This window comes from Vitis riparia, chromosome 19 (assembly GCF_004353265.1).
Source record: "Vitis riparia cultivar Riparia Gloire de Montpellier isolate 1030 chromosome 19, EGFV_Vit.rip_1.0, whole genome shotgun sequence".
Taxonomy (NCBI): Eukaryota; Viridiplantae; Streptophyta; class Magnoliopsida; order Vitales; family Vitaceae; genus Vitis; species Vitis riparia.
The window spans coordinates 24,333,262-24,355,772 of NC_048449.1; the positions used below are offsets into that span (position 1 = coordinate 24,333,262).

The 22,511-nt window shown below is 38.1% G+C and overlaps 2 protein-coding genes across 9 annotated transcripts; one reads left to right on the forward strand and one right to left on the reverse strand.

Moving 5' to 3' along the window:
• Nucleotides 1–249: 249 nt before the first annotated feature.
• On the forward strand, nt 250–13,199 carry LOC117909624 (DEAD-box ATP-dependent RNA helicase 36). Of its 2 annotated transcripts, XM_034823701.1 has the most exons (6): nt 251–1,011; nt 3,710–4,032; nt 4,330–4,533; nt 4,619–4,700; nt 10,530–10,628; nt 12,675–13,199. In XM_034823701.1, exons 1-6 carry the CDS (start codon nt 418–420, stop codon nt 12,834–12,836), a joined length of 1,464 nt encoding a protein of 487 aa, XP_034679592.1. In that variant the 5' UTR covers nt 251–417; the 3' UTR covers nt 12,837–13,199. The 2 variants fall into 2 exon arrangements, with proteins under 2 accessions (XP_034679593.1, XP_034679592.1); XM_034823702.1 differs by lacking the exon at nt 10,530–10,628 and having other exon boundaries at nt 250–1,011.
• A 320-nt stretch (nt 13,200–13,519) lies between these two features.
• Nucleotides 13,520–22,022, reverse strand: LOC117909625 (nuclear transcription factor Y subunit C-2). Of its 7 annotated transcripts, XM_034823704.1 has the most exons (4): nt 21,917–22,013; nt 16,647–16,734; nt 16,135–16,219; nt 13,520–14,752 (listed from the first exon to the last, which is right to left on the reverse strand). In XM_034823704.1, the coding sequence occupies exon 4, from the start codon at nt 14,695–14,697 to the stop codon at nt 13,891–13,893; it is 807 nt and encodes a 268-aa protein (XP_034679595.1). In that variant the 5' UTR covers nt 14,698–14,752; nt 16,135–16,219; nt 16,647–16,734; nt 21,917–22,013; the 3' UTR covers nt 13,520–13,890. The 7 variants fall into 7 exon arrangements, with proteins under 7 accessions (XP_034679595.1, XP_034679596.1, XP_034679597.1 ...); XM_034823705.1 differs by lacking the exon at nt 16,135–16,219; XM_034823706.1 differs by lacking the exons at nt 16,135–16,219; nt 16,647–16,734 and adding an exon at nt 20,595–20,668 and having other exon boundaries at nt 21,917–21,992.
• Between the last annotated feature and the right edge of the window lie 489 nt (nt 22,023–22,511).

Below are 22,511 nucleotides of genomic sequence, written 5' to 3' on the forward strand. Positions count from 1 at the left end.
AAAAAAAATCTACCTTTTTCTTTTTCTCATCTTTTTAATTACAAAACCGACCATAATAAGGAAATTAAAATTTATTTTGATTTTGATTTTTTTTCTATATATTAATACGATTCATCTCAATTTTCATGGAATTTCATTTTTATTATAATAGTTTATATAAGATTTATAAGTTTTTTATTTTATATATGAAATAAAAATAAATTATATTTTTATTTTTTTAAATCCTGTTCTCACCTTTCCTAGTAGAGAGTTTCTGTGCTACGTCACTGCTACCACTTCTAGGGTTTTCATCTGGTTGACGTATCAACTGCTAGTCTGCTACCCAACTCAACTAGAAAAACACGGCAGAAAACTCGCTTGAAGTTTCCTTTAATCCAAACACCCTTTTTCGGTACCAGGAAGAAGGGAAAAAAAAAAATGGACGAAGAAACCCTGGTTGATGAAAACTTCCCCCTATTTTCCAAAAGGAAACCCACCCCTAAACCCTCCAAAAACTCCACCACCACCGCTCAAAACCCTAATCCAGAGCAACGGCTCACAAGAACCACCAACCCCACTTCACCATCTTCCACGTTCGCCGACCTCGGCCTCGCTGAATGGGCAGTGCAGACCTGCAAAGAGCTGGGAATGCGACGGCCGACGCCGGTCCAGCACCACTGCATACCCCGAATCCTCGCCGGTGACGACGTGCTAGGGCTCGCCCAGACTGGGAGCGGCAAAACGGCGGCGTTTGCTCTGCCGATACTCCACCGCCTAGCGGAGGACCCTTTTGGGGTTTTCGCGCTGGTGGTGACGCCCACGCGGGAGCTGGCGTATCAGTTGGCCGAGCAGTTTCGGGCTCTCGGGTCGTGCTTGCATCTGCGGTGTGCGGTGGTGGTGGGTGGGATGGATATGATCAATCAGGCGCAGACTCTGATGCAACGGCCGCATGTGGTTATTGCCACTCCGGGGAGGGTTAAGGTTCTTCTTGAGCAGAATCCTGATATTCCTGCTGTTTTCGCCAGAACTAAGGTAACGTCTTTGGTTTTTTTTCTCTATCGATTTCATGCTTGACAATTGTAGTTAGGCATGAGAATATGCAGTTTGTTCATAATACTTAGGTTATTCGGAAGTCGGGTTTTGTGGAGGAAAGTAGTGTGAAAGTTTTCCAAAGAAACCAAGAATGAATTGTAGTGTAGGAAAATGATGCGTATGAAAAAAAAAGAAGGATTTATCATAAAATCTAAGCTGGATTATTTGGGATTTGAGATTATTAGGAAAACTTTTGAAAAATCAAGAGTAAGTTTGATGGTAGGGAAAGGGTGTGTTTTGAGAAATAAGGATTAATCACAATGTTTAAGAAAGATGGTTTGGAATTTGGGACTAGTGAAAATATTTTGAAAATTTCTTGAAAATGAATTGAGAATGAATTTGATGGTGGAAAAGGATGCATGTTAGGAAATAAGGAGTAACTTTGGGGTTTTTGGCCTTTTTTTTGAATGATTGGAAATTGTTTGAGAATTGTTAAAATTGGTGGGGTATATTTGGCTTCCTTTGTTTTATGAGAAAATTGGATGCACTTGGGAAGTGGAGAGGTGATCCATGGACTTTGATACAATGAGATGAACCCAATCATGGATAGTAAATTCATATTGCTGACCTGTTGCAGATACCCATCAAAAAAAAAAAAATTGCTGACCCGATGTTGATGGGGTGAGCATGAAAAGTTATGCAATAACATGTTTTGCCAACATAAGAACAATCCGAGGATCTGTTGTTGTGATAAATGAACAATGGAGAAAAAGAAAGCACACATTCCCACTATCACAAATTCATTTTACACTATCTCCGGCAATGGGACTACATCCTGTTGTGAGTTGATGAGAACTTTCCTGAATGTGGAGGAAACAAAAGGATTTGTAGTGATTGAAGAATGAAAGCAAAGTGCTCAAGCTTTGTGGTATACATCTAGGGCTTCTATCGGAGTTGGAGGCAAGTGAAAACAAAGTGGTGGATGGTTTATTTAATTCCTTTCTTGACCTTTTATGATGGCAAAAATGACTTCTAGGTGAAGGAATTAGAATTTGTCCCATGAAGAAGAAAAGAAGGGAAAGACCATAGGGATTCCTAGATCATTTGCTTTATTGTCTATTGATTTGTTTGTTTATTTATTTATTTATTTTTTGGATGAGAAACAACTATATAATATATCAAGCGAAGTAAGAATAAGCACAATAGAAGGATGATGAATCCTCCAAAAAAAAAAAAACACAAAAATGTATGTATGACCTCCATATTGCTAAGTAAATGTATACAATTATGAGGTGCCACAACCCACATGGGAATATTCAAAAAGAAATTAGTTCTTGCTAGCCCACACCTTTAGATCTACACACCAACATCCAATCAAGTTGAATCATATTAAGAGGAATACCCTTAAAAGTTGTGGTACAAGAGACCCAAAAGGAAGCTAAGAAATGAATAATATCCCAAAGACCCTTTGAAGTTTTCACCTTGTCCTTGAAAATCCGAACATTTCTTTTCTGCCACACAACTCACATCAAAGCAAGACAAGCAAAGTGCCACAACACCTTGCCTCCAATGATACTTTCCAACCCTTTATATGAGATGTTCATTATATCACATATACTTCTAAAAGGAACCCGGTCCAAATGAGCCAATCTGAATAGTTTATGTCATAGCCCCAAAGTCAAAGGACAATGTAGGAAAAAGATGATCTATTGTTTTACCTATCTCCATACACAACAAACAAACAACAGGTCTGAGGGCTTTGTAGGGTCTTCTTATTTGTAGCATGTCATTGGTGTTTGCCTTGTTTGCTATTAACCAAGTGAAGGACTTGATCTTAAATGGGGCTTGTGATTTCCAAACAAAATTAGTAGGGAAAAATGGAATTGGATTGGTGTGGTTGGACAAGACTAAAAGGAACAACTTTACTGTCAGTAAACCTAAAGAAGATAAGGACTAAGTTCCCACATTAGGAATAAATGGGGGTAAGTGCAAACAAGAGAGAGAGGACATGAGCATTTCAAGATCCCCTATCTCAAAAGCAGAAAGATTGTGACAGAAATTTATATTCTAAAAGAAAGGACAAGTGGATTCAAGAACCGATGAAATAGTACTATTTTTAGATGTGACAATTTTGAATAGACTTGGGAATTGAGAACATAGAGGTTGATCCCCCCACCACAAGTCTTCCTAAAAACGAATTCTTGCCCCATCTCCCACCACCATTCAAGTGTTTCTAGAAAAAACCTGAAAGACGTATGCAATGGCCTTCCAAGGCAACGATGCGACCTCCTAATCATAGTGTTGACATCCCACCTATTAGCATGTGTCTCATATATGCTTAGAATAACCTGATGCTAAAGAGCAAAACTTTCCTTAGGAAACCCCCAAAGCCATTTCCCTAATAGAGCACGTTTCCTTACAAAAATCTTCTCAAACCTAGTCCTCCTTCCCCTTTAGGCTTACACACAAAGGTTTATTTGTTTTTTTGTTCTTATTTTACATACCAGAAACTATGTCTCTCTATTTCCAGTCTCTCTATTTCCATAGGTCTCAAGTGTTTTGCTTGCAACAGGCTGCAATTGTACATTATATGGGTCTTCAGTATGTATTATCCCTTAGGTTAGACCTTGGAGATTTTCCCTGTTTAAATTGTCCTGAACTTATGATGGTCTCAATCATTCTTTTTATTTTGTTTCAGTTTCTGGTTTTGGATGAAGCTGATAGAGTTTTGGATGTGGGCTTTGAAGAGGAACTGAGAGTGGTGTTTCAGTGCTTGCCAAAAAATCGGCAGACTTTATTATTTTCTGCAACAATGACAAGTGACCTACAGACACTGCTTGAGCTTTCGTCAAATAAGGCATACTTCTATGAGGCATATGAAGGCTTCAAGACAGTTGAATCTCTTAAACAGCAGTATATTTTTGTCCCCAAAAATGTGAAGGATGTTTATCTTTTGCACATTTTATCCAAAATGGAAGAGATGGGTATTCGCTCTGCAATTATATTTGTTTCCACCTGCAGGTATCTTTCCAAAACTGTTTTTAGACTTGTATATTATTTTTATTTTGCCTTTTTTGTTGTTATCTTCTTCCCCATCCTTTGTCCAAGATGCTGCTGTAGCTGGCATGACAAACCTAAATGCCATAAGAGTTTAATCGATTATAATCTCAATTCATAATTCTATTTTCAAATTAATCGATTAGAATTGTTCGTGTATGGAGCAGTTATTTCAGTAAAGCCTTTTAGATTATAGATGCCAAAGTCTGCATTGGTTTTCTGGTAGGACATTGACCATTCATCTCTTTTATGTGGAAGCAGGAGTTGTCACCTTCTAAGTTTATTACTGGAAGAGCTTGATCTGGACGTCGCAGCGCTGCATTCATTCAAATCCCAGTCTTTGAGGCTTGCTGCAGTACATCGATTCAAATCTGGACAGGTTCCAATATTGCTTGCAACTGATGTTGCAAGTCGTGGTTTGGACATTCCTACAGTTGATCTTGTTGTCAATTATGATATTCCAAGGTTTATTTCTAAAAATATCATTGTTTGTTGCATATTTCTGTAAAAATTTTCTTTTGAATAAAATGTAATTGCTAGCTGATTGCAGGTACCCAAGGGACTATGTTCATCGTGTGGGAAGAACTGCGAGAGCAGGCAGAGGAGGCCTGTCTTTGAGCATTGTTACCCAGGTATTTCGCAGAAATAATTTTATTTATGCTTTTGGAAGCGCCATTTGGTACCGTGAACATAGTACCTCTCTATGCATTTGAAAGATACTTCAATGACTGAATTTGCCAAATCTAACCTTCTCTTGTAGGATAGTTTTTGATCCACCATTGGACTTTTAAAACTCTGGTCTAGCCCATATATAGTATTCTGTTTAGGTAGAAAAGAAAAAGGAAAATGAATTTATTTTTTTTCCAATTTTTTCTTTGATTAGCTCTTTTGATAAACTCAATGCTATGAGAAAAAAATATGAAAAAAAATAAATAAATACTATAAAAATTATGCAAAAGAAATTCATATATTTAGATACCAGAACTTTGGTTCACTAAAAGGGAAGAAACAGCAAAATGTAACTTGGGATTTTTATTGTTATAAATGGTTTCCTTTACATATCTGGAATGGGTGAGTGGTTTCTTATATATATATATATATATTTAAATGAGGCCTATGGGTACATTGTTATTGATACTTATACCAGCAAGGTCTTATTAATAAGATAAAGTGGAGAATATGCTTTACATCTTCATGTTTATATATGCCTTAAAGAGAAGTGGATATCGCTATGATTGTATTCTCGTTATGGCTTCACCGTGGAAAATGCACAAGCCTTTTTTTCAGTCCTCGAACCAGCAAACGAACTTAGCCTGCATGCTTCTTCCATTTTTTGAGGATACTTGGGTTACTTGAAGCTAAACCTGTTGTTGAGCTCAACCACAAGTCCACAACAATGACAAAGTCTATTATGTTAGTTATTTTGGTTAAGCTGCATGAATCCTTGTCTTCCATTCAATTCTAATTAGGAACTGTCCTCAATTAAATTGTAGATCATTATGTGAGATCTTTATGTCAAAATATTGTGTAAATGACCGAATACCTTGGCCTTGAGTTTTGTATATTATATATAGACTTTATAAGGATGCTTTACATGGAAAGCAAATAAAAGGAAATAAATTCCAGTATGATTCTAGCCCTATACATGTAAACTATAATCTGTCAAATAATATATGCTAACTGTACAGAATAATTAATGGAGAAATAAGGAAACAATTGTGGGCTAAAATAAGGAAAGAAGGGTGGGCTAAATTAAGGAAAGAAGTGTGGACAGCAAGTGTGGGCTAAAATAAGGAAGGAAGTGTGGACAGCAAAGCTGTCCTTTGACAGCCCCCCTCAAATTGATGCAGGTTGATCAACAAGCATCAATTTGCTACTTAGCAAGCAATGTCGATGACGAGGGAGAGCCTTGGTGAAGATATCAACAATTTGTAAGTCGGTGGAAATATGTGGAAGAGTGATAACACGAGCTTCAAAGGCTTCACGGATAGAGTGACAGTCCACTTCAATATGCTTTGTGCGCTCATGATAGACAGGATTGACCGTGATCTGAATAGCGCTTGTATTATCAGCATGTAGAGGTGTAGGATCGGTCTCAGAAAAATCTAACTCCGCAAGCAAACCTCGAAGCCAAATGATTTCAGAACAAGCAAGAGACATCGCTCGGTACTCAAATTTCGTAGATGATTTAGAGACTCTGTCTTGCTTCTTACTTTTCCAAGATATCAATGCATCACCTAAGAACACACACCAACCAGTGATGGAGCGACGGGTATCCGCGCAACCAGCCCAATCAGCATCACTATAAGCAGCAAGGCGAGTAGAATTGCCTGCAGGGAAGAACAAGCCACGAGTAGAAGTGCCTTGAACATAGCGTATGATCCTACGAACAACAGCCAAATGAAGATGATGAGGAGTCTGAAGGAACTGGCTGACTTGCTGTACAGCAAAAGAAATGTTCGGTCTAGTAATGGTGAGATAAACAAGGCTACCCACCAACTTCCTGTATAAACTGGGATCAACAAGTAAGTCGCCCTCCTCTTTGCGAAGCTTGACATTTAATTCCATGGGAGTATCAACAGAAGTAGCCCCTTGTAGACCAGCTGTAGCCACCAAGTCACTCGCATACTTATGTTGATTGAGGGAAATACCAAAGGGACTATGATGCACCTCAAGACCAAGAAAATATGTGAGAGACCCAAGATCTTTCATATGAAAGGACTCGGAGAGATGAGTTTTGAGCTGACCAAGTAAAGCAGAATCGGAACCAGTGATCACAATATCATCAACATAAACCAAAAGAACAACAATACCTATGTCTGATTTCCGAAGAAACAAGGAAGTGTCATACTTGCTCTGCCTGAATGAAAATTGTAATAAAGTGGTGCGGAATTTATCAAACCAGGCCCTTGGAGCCTGTTTAAGACCATAAAGAGAGCGACGAAACTTACACACATGTGAAGTCGGAGAGGGAAACAATCCCGGGGGTGGCTTCATATAAATACACTCTTTAAGATCCCCATGAAGAAAAGCATTTTTTACATCCATCTAATGTAGTGGCCAATCACTGGAAGCAGCAAGAGCTAGAATCGTACGAACATTAGTCATTTTAGCCACAGGAGCAAAGGTCTCTTCATAATTGACACCATATTCCTGATTATTCCCAAGTGCAACAAGCCGAGCTTTGTAACGATCCAAACTTCCATCAGATCGGACCTTGACTGAGTAAACCCATTTGCAACCCAGAGGAACAATAGTGGGAGGACAGGGCTCAATGTCCCAAGTGTGATTGGCCTCTAGAGCGACAATTTCTTCCTGCATAGCTATTCGGAGGTACAGACACTCGAGAAGAGCGACGTACTGAAGGTGCTGCAACTGACTGCATCTGGAGCATGGTAGGATCAGATATCGGGTGAGCCACCGAAAGAGACTGTGGGCGGGAGCGTCTCGTATACACAATACCTGGTTGAAAGCGAGAACTGACTAGATGAAGATCTGAGAACTGTTGCTCAAAGGAGGGAAGGACCACAGTAGAAGAGGATACAGGAAAGAAATGTTGATTCTCAAAGAAAATAACATTCCTAGAAATACGTGTACAATGTAATGTAGGATCATAGCAAACAAATCCTTTTTGACACATATTATATCCCAAGAAAGCACATCGAACGGATTGAACAGATAATTTATGTCGCTCATGAGGAGATAAATGAACAAAGCATACACAACCAAAAATACGAAGGTGATCGTAACTAGGTTGCTTAGCAAATAAGCGGAAATAGGGAGACTCCATATGTAGGACTTGAGAAGGTAAACGATTAATCAAGTGAGTAGCAGTTTTTAGAGCCTCTACCCAAAACATGGATGGAACAGAAGATTCTAACAAGAGAGTACGTACCACATCTAAAATATGACGATTTTTGCGTTCGGCAACTCCATTTTGTTGAGGAATAGAGGGACATGAACGTTGATGAATAATACCCTTAGAAGCCAAGAATGCTTGAAACTCAGTAGACAAATACTCACCACCGGAATCTGTGCGTAATGTCTTAATAGAAGTAGAAAATTGATTGTCAACATACGCTAAAAACTCAGTGAAAGTACGAAAGACCTCAGATTTAGAGTGAAGAAAGTAGACCTAAGTAAATCTGCTATGATCATCAATGAAAGTCACATAATATTTAAATTTCTCATGTGAACTAACCGGGGAAGGTCCCCAAACATCACTATGGATAAGATCAAAGCAGTGAGATGCTCTACTTGCATGCAAAGGGAAGGGAAGAGTTTTACTTTTACCAAGTTTGCAAGAATCACACTCAAGAGATAAAGAATAACGAGCCTTATTACTAGGTAAATCAGAGTTCAATACATGAGATAAGATTTGAGTATTGGGATGACCTAAACGACAATGCCACACCATACTAAGATCTGAAACATTATTACAAGCAAAAGACTTAATAGAAGAAAGTGGAGAAAAATCTGGAACAGGTAAAAATAGTGGAAACAAGCGCCCCACTTTAGGTCCCTTCGCGATCGGCTTCCCCGTTACCTGGTCCTGCACAACACAACCATTACCAGAAAAATTAACAGCACAATTGTTATCAACTAATTGGCCAACAGAAATAAGATTCGTGGAAAGCTAAGGAGCAAGAAACACATTAGTGAACTAAGAAGAGGCATCGCCTATAGCAGTTATGGGCAAAGAGCTGCCATTGGCAGTCTGAATGGAAGATTGACCAGCGTAGGGCCGAACATGACACAAAGCGGTGGGATTATTAGTCTTGTGATTAGAGGCCCCCGAGTCCACGTACCAAAGTTTAGTAGAATTGTTGCCTTGAAACCCCATTGCTGATAATGCTGAAATTAACATCCGTTGCACCATTTCTGGGGTGCAGTAATCTGGTGCAGGAGATGCAGGAACAGAGCACGCAGCTGAAGGAGAGTCGTGTGTTGCAGAATTTGCTACAGGAGGGACAATAACCGAAGTCTGAAATGCTTGGGCTTGACGATTCTAGGGGCGAATACGACATTCTTTGATAATGTGACCCTTCTTCTTGCAATAAGAACAAAACTTCTTAGGGCAAGTGGCAGCAATATGCCCATATTCCTTGCAGCAAAAACACTGCAAGTTTTAGAATGCATAGGTGGTCCGCGTCCTTGGGCAGCATAAGCTATAGTTGTCGTCCTGGAACTGCTATGAGATTGCTCCAAAATAGCTTGAGTACTAAGGTGTTGCTCTTCGCGAAGTAACTCACCAAAACAAATATCAAGAAAGGGAACAGGAGATCTATTTAGTAAAGAGGAGCGGACAGATTCATATTCCGGACGTAGTTTCATAAGAAACTGATCATGCCGGGTAGTCGCATGAATAGTTTGAATAGTTGAGAGAGCGGCAATAGGAACATCCGCTGTAACCAAATCAGCCTATTCATGCCAAAGAGTCAGAAATGCTGAGTAGTAGTCCTGGATGGAAAGACTACCATGTTGAAACATGGCAATCGCATGTTCTAATTGAAAGCGACGAGCATCGTTATCCTGATGATAAACTTTCTTCAAATAAGCCCACATAGATTGAGGGAAGCGATGGGGCCGCAAGTGGGTGACAATATGAGGCTCCACTGAACCAAGAAGCCAAGACATGATGCGTGCATCAAGCACAACCCATGAAGGAGAAGACCCAACATCCTGAGATTTGTCAAAAGTGGATGGTTATTCAACATCCGTGCTATCAATATGACCCCAAAGGTCTTTTCCCTTGAGAAAAAGTTCAAACTGAAATGCCCAGGTAGAATAATTTGTGCCTGTAAACTTAACACACAGAGGTGCGAAATCCATAGAAAATAAATAGAACCCGAGACAAAAGGATGGACCAAAAAAAATCCCAGAAGAAAACTGACCCACGACAGCTACAGAAATACTGAGAAAAATGGTTGTGGTTGGGTGCAACACGGATCAACACAGACTTGACCGAAAGACACGAGAGGCACCTCCGAAACCGAAAAGATAGAAAATAATTTGAGGGAAGAAAAATTAGCAACCTTGCTCTGATACCATGTCAAAATATTGTGTAAATGACCGAATACCTTGGCCTTGAGTTTTGTATATTATATATAGACTTTACAAGGATGCTTTACATGGAAAGCAAATAAAAGGAAATAAATTCCAGCATGATTCTAGCCCTATACATGTAAACTATAATTTGTCAAATAATATATGCTAACTGTACAGAATAATTAATGGAGAAATAAGGAAACAATTGTGGGCTAAAATAAGAAAAGAAGGGTGGGCTAAATTAAGGAAAGAAGTGTGGACAGCAAGTGTGGGCTAAAATAAGGAAGGAAGTGTGGACAGCAAAGCTGTCCTTTGACACTTTAGCTAAGAGGAATCCTGATAAAAATATTGTTTCTGTAACTTTTTCCCCCTTTTTCTCACTCATTTATCTAATGGGGCATTGGCTTTTGCAGAATGATGTAGACCTCATTCATGAAATAGAAGCTGTTCTTGGAAAGCAATTGGACAAGTTTGACTGTAAAGAGAAAGAAGTACTTGATAATATCACTAAGGTGAGATCTTTATTAAATTCTTGTTTGGTGATTTTCACTAGTTTTGCTAGGAAAAATTAGGGTGTGTTTATACTTTCTTTGAAAAAATGAAAATAGTGGTTTAATGTTGATCATGGATTGCTCATTTTTCTAATTGATCTTCAGAGCCATTTATAACTTTGGCACTTGTGCCATGAGCAAAAATGGTGGTCTGCTGGGTTCCATCGATTTCTTTGGTATAATACTTAAGAGTCTGCATTATAGTGTGTCGACATTTCCCTTACTTGGGTCTGTATTAGCCTAGCTTGTGTCCTTGGCTTCTACCCTTCTAAGGGAACTATCTCCATTAGTTAATTTCTGAATGTGTTCAATCACTCCTTACTGCTAGACAATGAGATATATGTCAGAAGATCATATTTTTTAGTTAACAATTTTCCTGACCTGCATTGTAGTTTGAGAGCAAAAATACATATAGATTATTATAAAAGAAAGGATAATTCTATTTGATTTTCCATATTAACTCTTCTACATTGCTATGTGCTTATAATTTTATTCTAACTAAAGCTTAAGAAAGGGAATTATACCTGTCCCTGCCATATTTTACATTGTTGTACATTTAGCATCTTGGGTGTCGGTGTAGACCCCCTACACTTTGTTCTCAGGATAGAATATCTATGTCAAAATGCTAACTAGCTAAATATGTGGATTCTCATAATGTGGATTCTCATAATAATATAATCACATTCTAATTTGGTTAACTTTTTAGCCTATAAGCGGTGGTTATACTGAGTGCTTGGTAATTGTTTCTGCTTGTGTTCCACATCCTGGGTGGTGTTCCTGAAAGTGAAGGCTTGATTCGCTGTTGAAACCTTTCATGTGGTGCCTTACTCCTCAAGGTAGGGCTGCAAGTCAGTGGGCTTGAACTTGATCCAAATTGAACCTTGGGGGCCTTAGGTTGGAACAATTCTACTAATCGGTTTGTATTGTGCTTAGTTTCCATGCTTGATAACTTGACCCTAACCTGAGCCTAGACTCTGATTTTTGTAAACATATTTCTCCTCTTATATATGCATGTTTAGTATTCAAGGCAGGCTGTAACATAATTTTGAAATAGGTGCATGGAGTCATCCCCAGTATGAACTCAAATAAAAGAAACCTAATTTGCTAACCTGAACTCCTAGTTTGCCTCTGTTGATCTCTCCGTCTCCTAGTAATTCTTCTTCCAGTGGCTCAGGCAGGTTGGTTTTCTTTTAATACAATCCTTACTCGCTGCCTTAAAGAATGTGTGGTTTTTTGGTATGGGTTTGGGAGGTAGAGGGAAGTGGGTGTTCTAACCAGCTTATGAAAGAAAACCTTGAGCATGAAAATACAGTCCCACACCAAACCCCAGGAGCTCCATCTGGCAAATATTAGACAATTATCTGTCTGGAGATATTTCTATGGTTGTGTTTCCCTTAACTCCAATTATGAGAACCCTTGGAATTATGATTTCATGCAATCCCAGGTTGCTACCATATCCATTTGCATTTCAGCAATTTTTTATTCATAAACAGGAATGAAGAGGTGATTCCCTTTTGAGATATTTGATTCCTTGGAAGGTAGCGTGTAGTGCGCTCTTAATACTGATAACTTGTGGCTTTAACTTGTTTTGACCAAAATTCCTAATTTGAAGCCAAAAGTCCAGTGTGTTACTAAGTTTGTTGTCAGTTGCATGCATCATGTAAGTCTATCTAATTTACTAATTCCTCAATTTGATGCAGCACAAATTCTGAATGATTCTATAACATACATGTTGCCATAGAAAGAAAAGCCTGCATTTTTTTCCCACTCTAATTTGCTGTTGAATTCTGCCAAAAATTTTCTAACCTTTCCCAATTATTTCCTGAATAGTGGAGTACTCTTTAATACTCCATTCTTGAATCATTGAATCCAAAAATTGTCCAATGTGGTTGTGTGAGATGGTAGCGTCTTGAATGTATAGAGGTTTCTCAGTTTGGTTGCTTGTTGAAAGGGGACGAGTGGAGTTCATTCTCTAGTTTGTTTATGTAGTTCCGTTCTAATTTGCAGGTCTACAAAGCCAGACGTGTTGCAACAATGAAGATGATGGATGATGGCTTTGAGGAGAAAGCAAAAGCACGAAAAGCACAAAAACTCAAGACATTGGCAGAGAAAGGATTATTAAAGAAAAAGACCAGAAAGAGAAAAAGAGAAAAGGCAAGCAAAATATGAGATTAAGATTATTTTTATCCATGGAGTGAGAAGAGGAGCTGCATTTACTGGCAGTTCACGGGAAGTCAGTCCAGTTATGAGGTAAAGAAAAAGACCAGAAAGAGAGAGAGAAAAGGCAAGCTAAATAGGAGATTAAGATTATTTGTATCCATGGAGTGAGAAGAGGAGCTGCTTTTACTGGCAGTTCACGGGAAATCAGTCCAGTTATGAGGTTATAATTAATGTCCTCATCGAGAAGAGGCCAATTTTGGTTGCCTTTTGTAGAATATCATATATGTAAGCTCTGTTTATAACTGGAAAATTTTGATTAATCAATACAGTTTATCGGTCATTAATTTGAATACATTTCTGATTTGTTTTTTCCCTGCAGAACCCTTTTTCTGTATATAGATTCAGACTTCAGATTAGAAGCAACTTAAATAGTAATTGACATCAAGATCACAGTATACATTCTAATACTCAAACAGAATATGCAGCATTTTAAACAAATAATGCCTTGAATTGAATCATTGAAATCTTCCATAAACTATCTACCCAACTGTTAGACATTCCACAAAACAAATGGGAAGTTTTTCTCTTTGCCAAAACATGGCAACTTCTTCAGCTTCTCTGAGGTACGCCTAAATGAATCAGCCTCCCAACCTCCAAGGGTAGCTGCTTCTTCAGTGATGAAAGGTAAGTACTGCTTCTAAATTATGAATTAGTATCTGATAAATGATGTATAACAAGCGAAACTACTGCAACTGAGAAAGTGATAATCCATGCAAACCAGAATTGATGTTTTGCTCATACAGATTGATTCAAGGACAAAAGGGGTAACATCCTCTTCTTCCACAAAACAACACTTCTCCTGAGGACACCTCAAATTAAGAGCAACACAAAGTCTATTACAGGATGCTGAGTGCCTCACATTTGATTTGGTATCATCTACTAGTTTCAGCTCTGTAATTGTCTACTAACACTACTACTACAAAGCAACTACACTATGACTAAAGACACGATAAGGGTTTGTCTCTAACAGGGCCCCAGAAGGCACACACCTTGGCCCGAGTCATCAAGTATCTGTTTGCTGCTGTTGGGGTTGCTGGGGCTGAGACTGCGCCTGTGGCCATGGCATGAAAGGCACAGGAGGTCGAGGCTGTTGGGCAGCATAGATCGATGATTGATCAACTGCCTTCCCCATGATCATGCCTGTAGGTCCTACTGGTGGGGGAGGAACGTAGTAATATGGAATAGCATCAGCTGGGGAACCCACCACTGGAATACTAGCCTTAGTGACCCCAAGACCCTCCTCTTTCAGCTCATCTCTAGGAATGATATCAACCAAGAAGTCAAAAACATCAGTCCTTGAAATGGCAGCAGCAATATCGTTCTTCTGAAGTGTTCTCCTTTTGTTCTCTTCTGTATGGATCCAAGAGCGCAAAGTCAGCTCCAGGATAAACATCTCACAAGCCTTTGCAAATACTACTGGAGCCTCAGCTGAAATCATCCTCACATCTTCATCAGCTTTCATTATTTTCTTGATCCGAGCAAGAGGGAGGCTGTGGTTCTTGAAATCAGTTGTTTGCTCAATTTCCTGCATTTGATTCGACCAGAACATTTGAAGCTGCTGCTGCTGTTGATGCTGCTGTTGGTGGTGGAACTGCTGGGCTTGTTGAAAGGCAAGCTGATGTGGAGGAGCAGGGAAAGTACCGGGAGGCTGAGTTGGAGAAGGAACAGCCACTGCAGGACTACCAGAAGCCACCATTGGAGCAGTTTGGTAGGGAGAAGTACCATACGCCATTTGACCAGCACCAGCTACAACCCCCACTACTTGATGCTGCTGCTGCTGCTGTGGCTGTGTCTGTTCTGGCTGATCCATGGCTAACTGTAGGAGTATCTGTTTCACTTGTTTCGATTACCCCCTCATCAAAATGCTGAAAAGGAAAACATTATACATGAGAGTTGAAATCACCCTGAATTTGAAATCATATGCGATTTCCATAAGGCAACTACAAACCATTGGTCCAAATTAAATTACAAAAAGGCAACCCGGTTCAGTTCAATTTTGTAAGAGTAATCCCAATCTAGCATTCTATATGATTCTAATGTCATTTCTAAATTTTGTAAGTTCTTGTGCAAAGTGTTTGTCATTAAAAGAAATAGAAAGAAAGAGAAACGAGAGAGAAATGGAGAAAAGGAACATAATCTTTAATGTCGTCTTATGACCATATTTCTAGTTTTTCTTGGCACTTAGTCAAAAGTGGAAGGCGATATAAAGTTGATAGAACCTAACTTTGTCGTCAAGCGGAATGGCAATAAATATCACAAAAATATCAGATCAAGAAACAGATATCACAAAAATATCAGATCAAGAAACAGATGTCACAAAATATAATTCTGTCTACCGATTACCCAATTAAAACAATATAAACATCATAATGACAGTATTATTAAGGGCATTAATAACTTAACATTTCCATAATAAGTTGAGTGGAATCACCAAAATAATCACAATTACATTAGTTGTTCAAAGCATCAAACATCATACATATACAACATCATACAAATCATCTAATTTATGCACATAAAAAAGTTATTATGTTCATAATCCACGTAGACAGGATGTAAGGTGCTTTCTTAATTTCAGTTGGATTTGAATTCACAATTGGGGCAAACATCATAGTCGTACAAGGCCTGAAAGAGGCAAAATGGATCGGTCTCTATGATATCTTGGTAGAGGGAGATTCAGCTATTATTTATTTATTTTCATTTTTGGATGACTTATGGGAGGGGAGGACCTCGGGGATATCACCATTGGATGGTAACACCGACTAGGAAAGTAGACTGTTTGTTTTGCTTGGAAGTATAGAGGAGCAAATTGGTAAACTTATATGTTGGTCAAGAAAGGAGCCTCTTTTGTTTGGGGTTTTGTGGGAGACCATATTTCCACTCAAGACATTTTATTTGTGATCAATTATTGGAGATTTTTCATGATTTTATTCAGTCTCCTTTCATTTTGTTTGTCTTGCATCTTGGAAGGATTCATCCTTCTATATTTATAATATTATTTTTGTTCTTTTATCAGGAAAACATCCTTTAAAAAAATGGTTGAGAGACAGAAGCAGGATAGAACCAGGAAAGAAACACGAGAAATAAGATAGAAAGATATGATACAGAGGACTTAAGGAAAAAGAGGTGCAAGATTATAAGCAAGGAAAATAAGAGGGAAAAAAAACAGACAACAGAAAAAGAAAGAGAGAGAGAAGGACATAAGAGAAAGATTTGACAGAGAAACAGAGACAAAGAGAGAGCACACCTGAGAAGCTAATTGGAAGAAACAGGGAGAGAAACATTGCAACTCTGCCTTCTTCTCGCTTCCCAATCCAAGCCCTAACGTCTCACTAGAAATATAGAGGAAACGAAGAGAGAACCTCCCCTTATATCAAACCCTAGACTCATTGAGATGGCGACAAAAACTGAAAGAGACTGAGAAATACACATCATTATTTTGTCTTTAGCGACTGTAAATCGACAAATGGCTGGCCCCCTCTTACCATATATCACACAGAAAAGGGGCCTTTGACCAAACTGAAATGCCTTCGCAAGAGGGGTTACAGGCCCAATGCATCATCGACGCGGCTGAGATGTTGCCTCTGTTAAGGTGCTCTTGCTGGCTCTTCAAGAGCCAAACAACCTTTGCCTCGCCTAACTTTGCCTGGTCACCTAGGTGATCTACTTAAACATCAAATTTTTATTTTTATTTTTTTATAGGCAAGTAAGAGTATGCCTGCAAGTTTCAAAATTTCTGCCTTCTTATAGGAACCATACCTGCAAGTTCTGTAGGCACAAATCTGGTTGTCAAATGCACTTTTGGAACTTGTAATCAGACCACCACTTCAATCCACTTGACTGAAACCTAAATGTTTCAACCATCAGCAATTTTAGTCTCTCACTTCTGAGTACAACTGTATGCCCTAATTAAGTATATCAACATAAATGCAGCCTCATGCCTCTAAACTTAGCATGTACCAATCCATTCATGCCAAAATGGGCAGGAAAAACAACATGACTATTTATTAACACTAAATTGTCCCTACTTTGTTACATAGTGGGGTGTTTTTTAATCTGGTAAACTGCACCCTAGACACTTTGCAATAATACCATACATTTTCTTGAGACCACTTAAACCAAGGTCTTCAGCTATCCAGAGGGAAGAATTACAAGTCCAGCATACCATAATGGGAAAGAAGCAATATAGATTTGAAACAAATATTCAAAACATGCTTGTTATGTTGGAAGGCAATAACCATCTACAGGTAATTGTTATGGATTCAACACCTGCCCACAACCATGCATAGGACCATAATAAATTTGGGGATATCAGGAAACTGATCTTTCAGAAAACTTGACTGGCAGGAGGGAGAAGTAAATCATTTCCATTGTATCTTCCACATCTAATGGGATTGAGATAACAACCAAGTCTTAAGGTGAAGAAGCAAGCATAAGAGCTTCAAGCTAAACTATAACATGGAGGAGACCTCATCATTTGACATTCCAGCATTCTGTGTCTCCACAAGGTTACTAGTCTTAATATACATCCATTTTCAAATTTTCATTAAATTCAAAAGTGGAATAATTCCATCAGTAAGGATGAAATATCCTTCAAGTAAAGAGAACAGTAGGAAAAAAAAACCTAAAAAGCTACTAAATAAAATAATCAACCATCCTAGACAGACAGTGGAGGAACTCCAACAAGGCAACCCCTGACTTGAGCCAACCAATATTTTTCCTGCTTCATTTTTCTTACATCTACAAAGTCAAGAAGTCCTGCATTATGAATTATACTTCCAAAGCCCTTACTAAGACACCTAAGAGAGAACAATTGTCAAAAAACCAGCTACTTACAGAAAACTGCAAATCTTAAACACTCTTTCACTATAGTCTCTAGACAGTCAATCAATTGCATCTGTCTGGACTACCCAAAGAATAGGGATCAAAGTTAAGTTTCAGGCTCCCTGCAAGGAGAAGGGTGCCCTCAGCCTTGACCATAGCTTTCCTCCTATAGTACAAAATTCCCTCCAGTACAATAAGATCGTGCTTATGGAAATACTAAAGAGTTCTTCAGTAACATTCACCCAGAAAGTGGTGTAATAGCAATTTTTTTTATTTTATAGGTAAGTGCAAATTGCATTAAAATGCCAAAAGAGGCACACCAAAGTACACATGTTGTATACAACGGCCACCAAAAAGGATAGGGAAAACAAAAATACTCCCTCCCTCAATCTGGCCCTGATCAATCAATGAAATCTAAGGACATAGAATAATGTTCTATAAACAAGTTTGTCTAAGATAATAAGTGGCACAAAAACAAAAACTTCAGCCTTTGAACAAAAAAGTTCCACATTCTCAAAAGATCTTCTATTTCTCTCTTTCCAAATTGTCTAGAAGAGGCATAAAGGCGTTGCTCTCCACACTTTCTTCCTCTTTCTTCCAATAAACAAGCCATGCCATCTTAACAGGGTCTTTCGAACCATAGAATGAATCACCCAACACACCCTAAACAAAGAGAATAAGAGCTCCCATAACAGCCTCACCTTTCCACAATGCAAAAGAATGTGGTCAAATATGATCCTTAGATAATTCATGGACTTCCTCTTATCTCAATTTCCACAATTATGTGCAATTGAGAAAGGCCTAGATGCCCAACCAAGGGTTGGACATCCATGATGGATACCACTGTCATTAGGCATGAGGGAATCTTCCTCATGAGAGACTCCATGAAGACAAGAAAACTTGTAGTGGAACAATGATATCAGTTGCCATCCCCAATGTTTTGATTTTCTGTTTTTCCATCAAGTGTGACTTCCCTATCCCAAGGCAGTACTTCTTTCCCAAATAAGACCCAATTGGTAATTATCCAAGCAGCAGCCATGGTTTTCCTTTTATGCTCTGTTGCGTTGCTATGAAATATAAGGATATGAGACTTCAAATTTCCTATTCTTCTCCACTAGCAACCACATGAAGCCTTTTAGTTTATTTTTAGTTTATTCTCTTATTCAAAGCTCTATCTCAAGGAAAACACCTTCTCTAAAACCTACAAGTTGTTCCATTTATTAGATTAAGGGAAGGCAGAATAACCTTTTTTACCCTTGATGAGAAACTCATGATCTAATACGACCCTAAAGATTCATGCAAAGCTGATCTCAAATGATACAGCAAGGCCTTGTGCAAAGTACAAATACAATACCAAGAAACCATTCATTCTCTAGCTAATCAGTCTCTCATATAGCCCAAAAACAAGCAAAAGATCTTTCATCAAATAAGCACTATTACAAACCCTAATGCTTTATTTAGTTGCTGACAGATTGCAGAAGAAACAAAGTGAAACCAAATACAAGAACTAGGAAAAAGGAACCTTAAACAGCCAGTTCAAATTCAACTTATTAGAAGATTCCAAGTTAATATTTATTTCTTTAGAAATTTTGTGGCAATCAACAGTCTATGTCGAGTTAATGGCAGCAGTCTTGATGAATCTTTAGACCATTATTTACTAAAAAAAGATAGGAAGAGTTATAAAAAAACAACCAATTAAAGGAAGAACAAAGACCACAGAAACATTTCATCAATCATGTTTTTAATAATGAGGTATACACCTGGACAACGAGGCATTTATCCCAACTTCTAGCCAAGTAAAAACCCCAAGCTATGTAAGGCCACCCTTCACCTTGCAATACTTAAATACCGAGAGCCTCAAACTCAAGACCTCCGGTTCATTGCCAAAGGTCACTCCTGGTGAACTACATCCCAAGGGCATCAAATTCTGACCTAAACCTCTGTTTGATTCCTGAGAAAACAGTGAAATTATAATTTAGGCTTCTTTAACTCCTAGGACTAATGTCTCAAATCTCTGGATTCCTGACTACAGATCCCTTTCATTTTCACCATATTTTCTCAGATAACATACCAAAAACACAATCAACAAACAAGTTCAATAAAAAAATCAAAAGAGAAACCAATTACCCATGAATAAAATAAAATAAAGAAAAAAGAAACATTTACAAGAACAGATCCCAGAGGAACGTATTTCATCAAAACATAAACCTAACCCTCTGTTTGGTTCTACAGGAAACAGAGGGAAGGTAAAAGGAAGCTTCTCTTGCTCCCAGCTGAGGTTAGAAGTTCCTATTCTCTGACTTCCCATTTAAGTTTCTTTTCTTTTTCCCATATTTCTCATTAAACAACCAGAAAATGACAATTAAACCAACCTACAAAAGAAAAAAGAACCCCATTTAAGTGAAGGACAGATACCAAATTTTATTAAACCATAACTCACACCCAGTTGCCTGAAAGTTCTTGTACTTCAAAAGTCCCACTTTAAGCTCCTTTCCTTCTCCTATATTTTCTCAAGAAACAAACAGAGAGAAACAAAAATTCTAAAAACACATCACAAGATAGAACCAATTACCCAACAATATCATAAGAAAAAAGCCAATTTAATAGAAGAACAGATGCCACTGAAACATTTTATCAAACTATAACCATAACTCTCAGTTGCATGAAAGCTCCTATTCTCCAAACACCCAATTTAGGTTCCTTTCACTTGTCATATTTTCTCAAGAAACAAAAAGAACACCAAGCAGCCAAACGACCAAAGATGAAAGAAATAAAATAAAGAACAAAACAAAACAAAATCAAGACATAGAACCAGTTACCCAAAAATTTAATTAAGAAAGGGGGCACCCATTTAAGAAATGAAGAGAGACAAGTGAAACATACCCTAAACCCAAGTTGCAGAAAGGTTCCTGTTCTCCAAAGTCCCAATTTAAGTTCCAACTATTTTCCCATATTTTCTAAAGAAATAAACAGAAAGGAAAAAGAAAAGAAGATAGAACCAATTATCCAACACCTTAATAATAATGATCATAATATTTTTTTGATAGGCAAATGACAAAATTATATAAAAAGCACCCAGAAATCAGCACACCAAAGTACACAGGCTTAATAATAATAAAAGTACTTAAGAGAAGAAGAGATACCAGAGATACCACTGAAACATTTCATCAAACTCCAACCCCAACCCCAGTTGCATTAAATTTTCTCGAGTTCTTTTTTTTTTTCCATGTTTTCTCATGGAGAAAACATAAAGCAATAACTAAACAGCCACAACATCTAAAAACAGATGAAAAGATAGAATCAATTACCCAAAAATTTATTTATAGAGAAGGAAAAAAAAAAAAACTTTAGAGAAGAACGGATATCACTGAAACATTTCAGCAAACCCCCAGTTACATGAAACTTCCTACTCGCCAAAATCCCAATAAAGTGCCTTCCTTCTTCCCATTTTTTTTTCAAACAAACGTAAAGCAAGAAACAACCAACCAACCAAAACATCTAAAAATTATCAAAAGATTGAACAAACTGCCCAACAATTTAAATATTCAAAAAAAGAAAAAATTGCCAAACCCATTTAAGAGAAGCGCAGACACCACTGAAACATTTCATCAAACCCCAGTTGCATGAAAGCTCCTACTCTCTAAACTCCCAATTAAGGTCCTTTCCTGTCCCAGATTTTCTCAAGAAACAGAGATAGAGCAACAACCAACCAACCAAAACATCTAATAGAATATCAACAGGAAAAACCAATTACCCAACAATTTAATAGAAAAAACTAACGTATTTAAGGGAAAAGGAGAGACCACTGAAACATTACATCAGACCCCAGTTGCAAGAAAGTTCCAATGCCCAAAACTCCCAATTAAGTTCCTTCCTTTTCCTATATTTTCTCAAGAAACAAACATAAAGCAACAACAACCAACCAAAACATCTAAAAAGAACTTCAAAAGACAACCACTTACCAAATACTTCAGTAAAAAGAAAAAGAAAAAGAAAAAGAAACAAACAAAGCCATTTTAGAGGTGCAGAAACCACCGAAGCATTTCATCAGACCACAGTTGCATGAAAGTTCCAACTCTCCAAACTCCCAATTAAGTTCTTTCCTTTTCCATATTTTCTCAAGAAACAAACAGACCCACCAACCAAAACATCCATAAATAATAATAAAAAAAATGGAATACCCAAGAGGGAAACCAATTACCTACCAAATTTGTGCTGAGACTGTTGCAAAGCTGAAAAAAACCCTAGGAGAGAGAAAGTGGGTGTAGGTGTCTGATTTTAGGGAGAGAAAATTAGGGGTTAAAGGGAGGGACAAGAGAGCTTTTGAATATGTATGGAGTTGGAGTTTCACAGAGAATCTATGCCTCCACCACGTGTCGCTTTCTGAGGCATCAGAAAGATCGGACGTGGGGCTGATTTGGTTAATAGAGTGAAGGGTAAGGGCATTTTAGTAATATCGGTTGACCGTGCTGGTCTGAGTGGGCACGTGGAGAGCGCGTGTGGTGAGACACAGTGGGCTAGGACTGTCACGTGACTGTATGTCATGAGCGTGGCCCCCACAGCGACCTCACGTGATCAACGTGAGCACTTACAAGGGTTGGTGGACGGTTGGTTGTGGGCCTTTGCGTATGGCTTCTTTTAGTTTCAGCTCACAAATCCTTAAAATTGAAAATAATAATAATAATATTATTATTAAAAAGTTTAATAATCGTCATATTTGACTTTTAATAATTGGAGTGCTTGTATGAGAATTTTTCATATCCATCTTATTTATTTTTTTAAAATTTTAAATACATTAAA

Coding starts and splice junctions, on each gene's coding strand:
- LOC117909624 (XM_034823701.1), top strand. CDS start 418: ATGGACGAAGAAACCCTGGTTGATGAAAACTTCCCCCTATTTTCCAAA. Junction 4,033..4,329: donor ATATTTGTTTCCACCTGCAG/GTATCTTTCCAA, acceptor ATGTGGAAGCAG/GAGTTGTCACCTTCTAAGTT. Junction 4,534..4,618: donor GTCAATTATGATATTCCAAG/GTTTATTTCTAA, acceptor AGCTGATTGCAG/GTACCCAAGGGACTATGTTC.
- LOC117909625 (XM_034823703.1), bottom strand. CDS start 14,697: ATGGATCAGCCAGAACAGACACAGCCACAGCAGCAGCAGCAGCATCAA.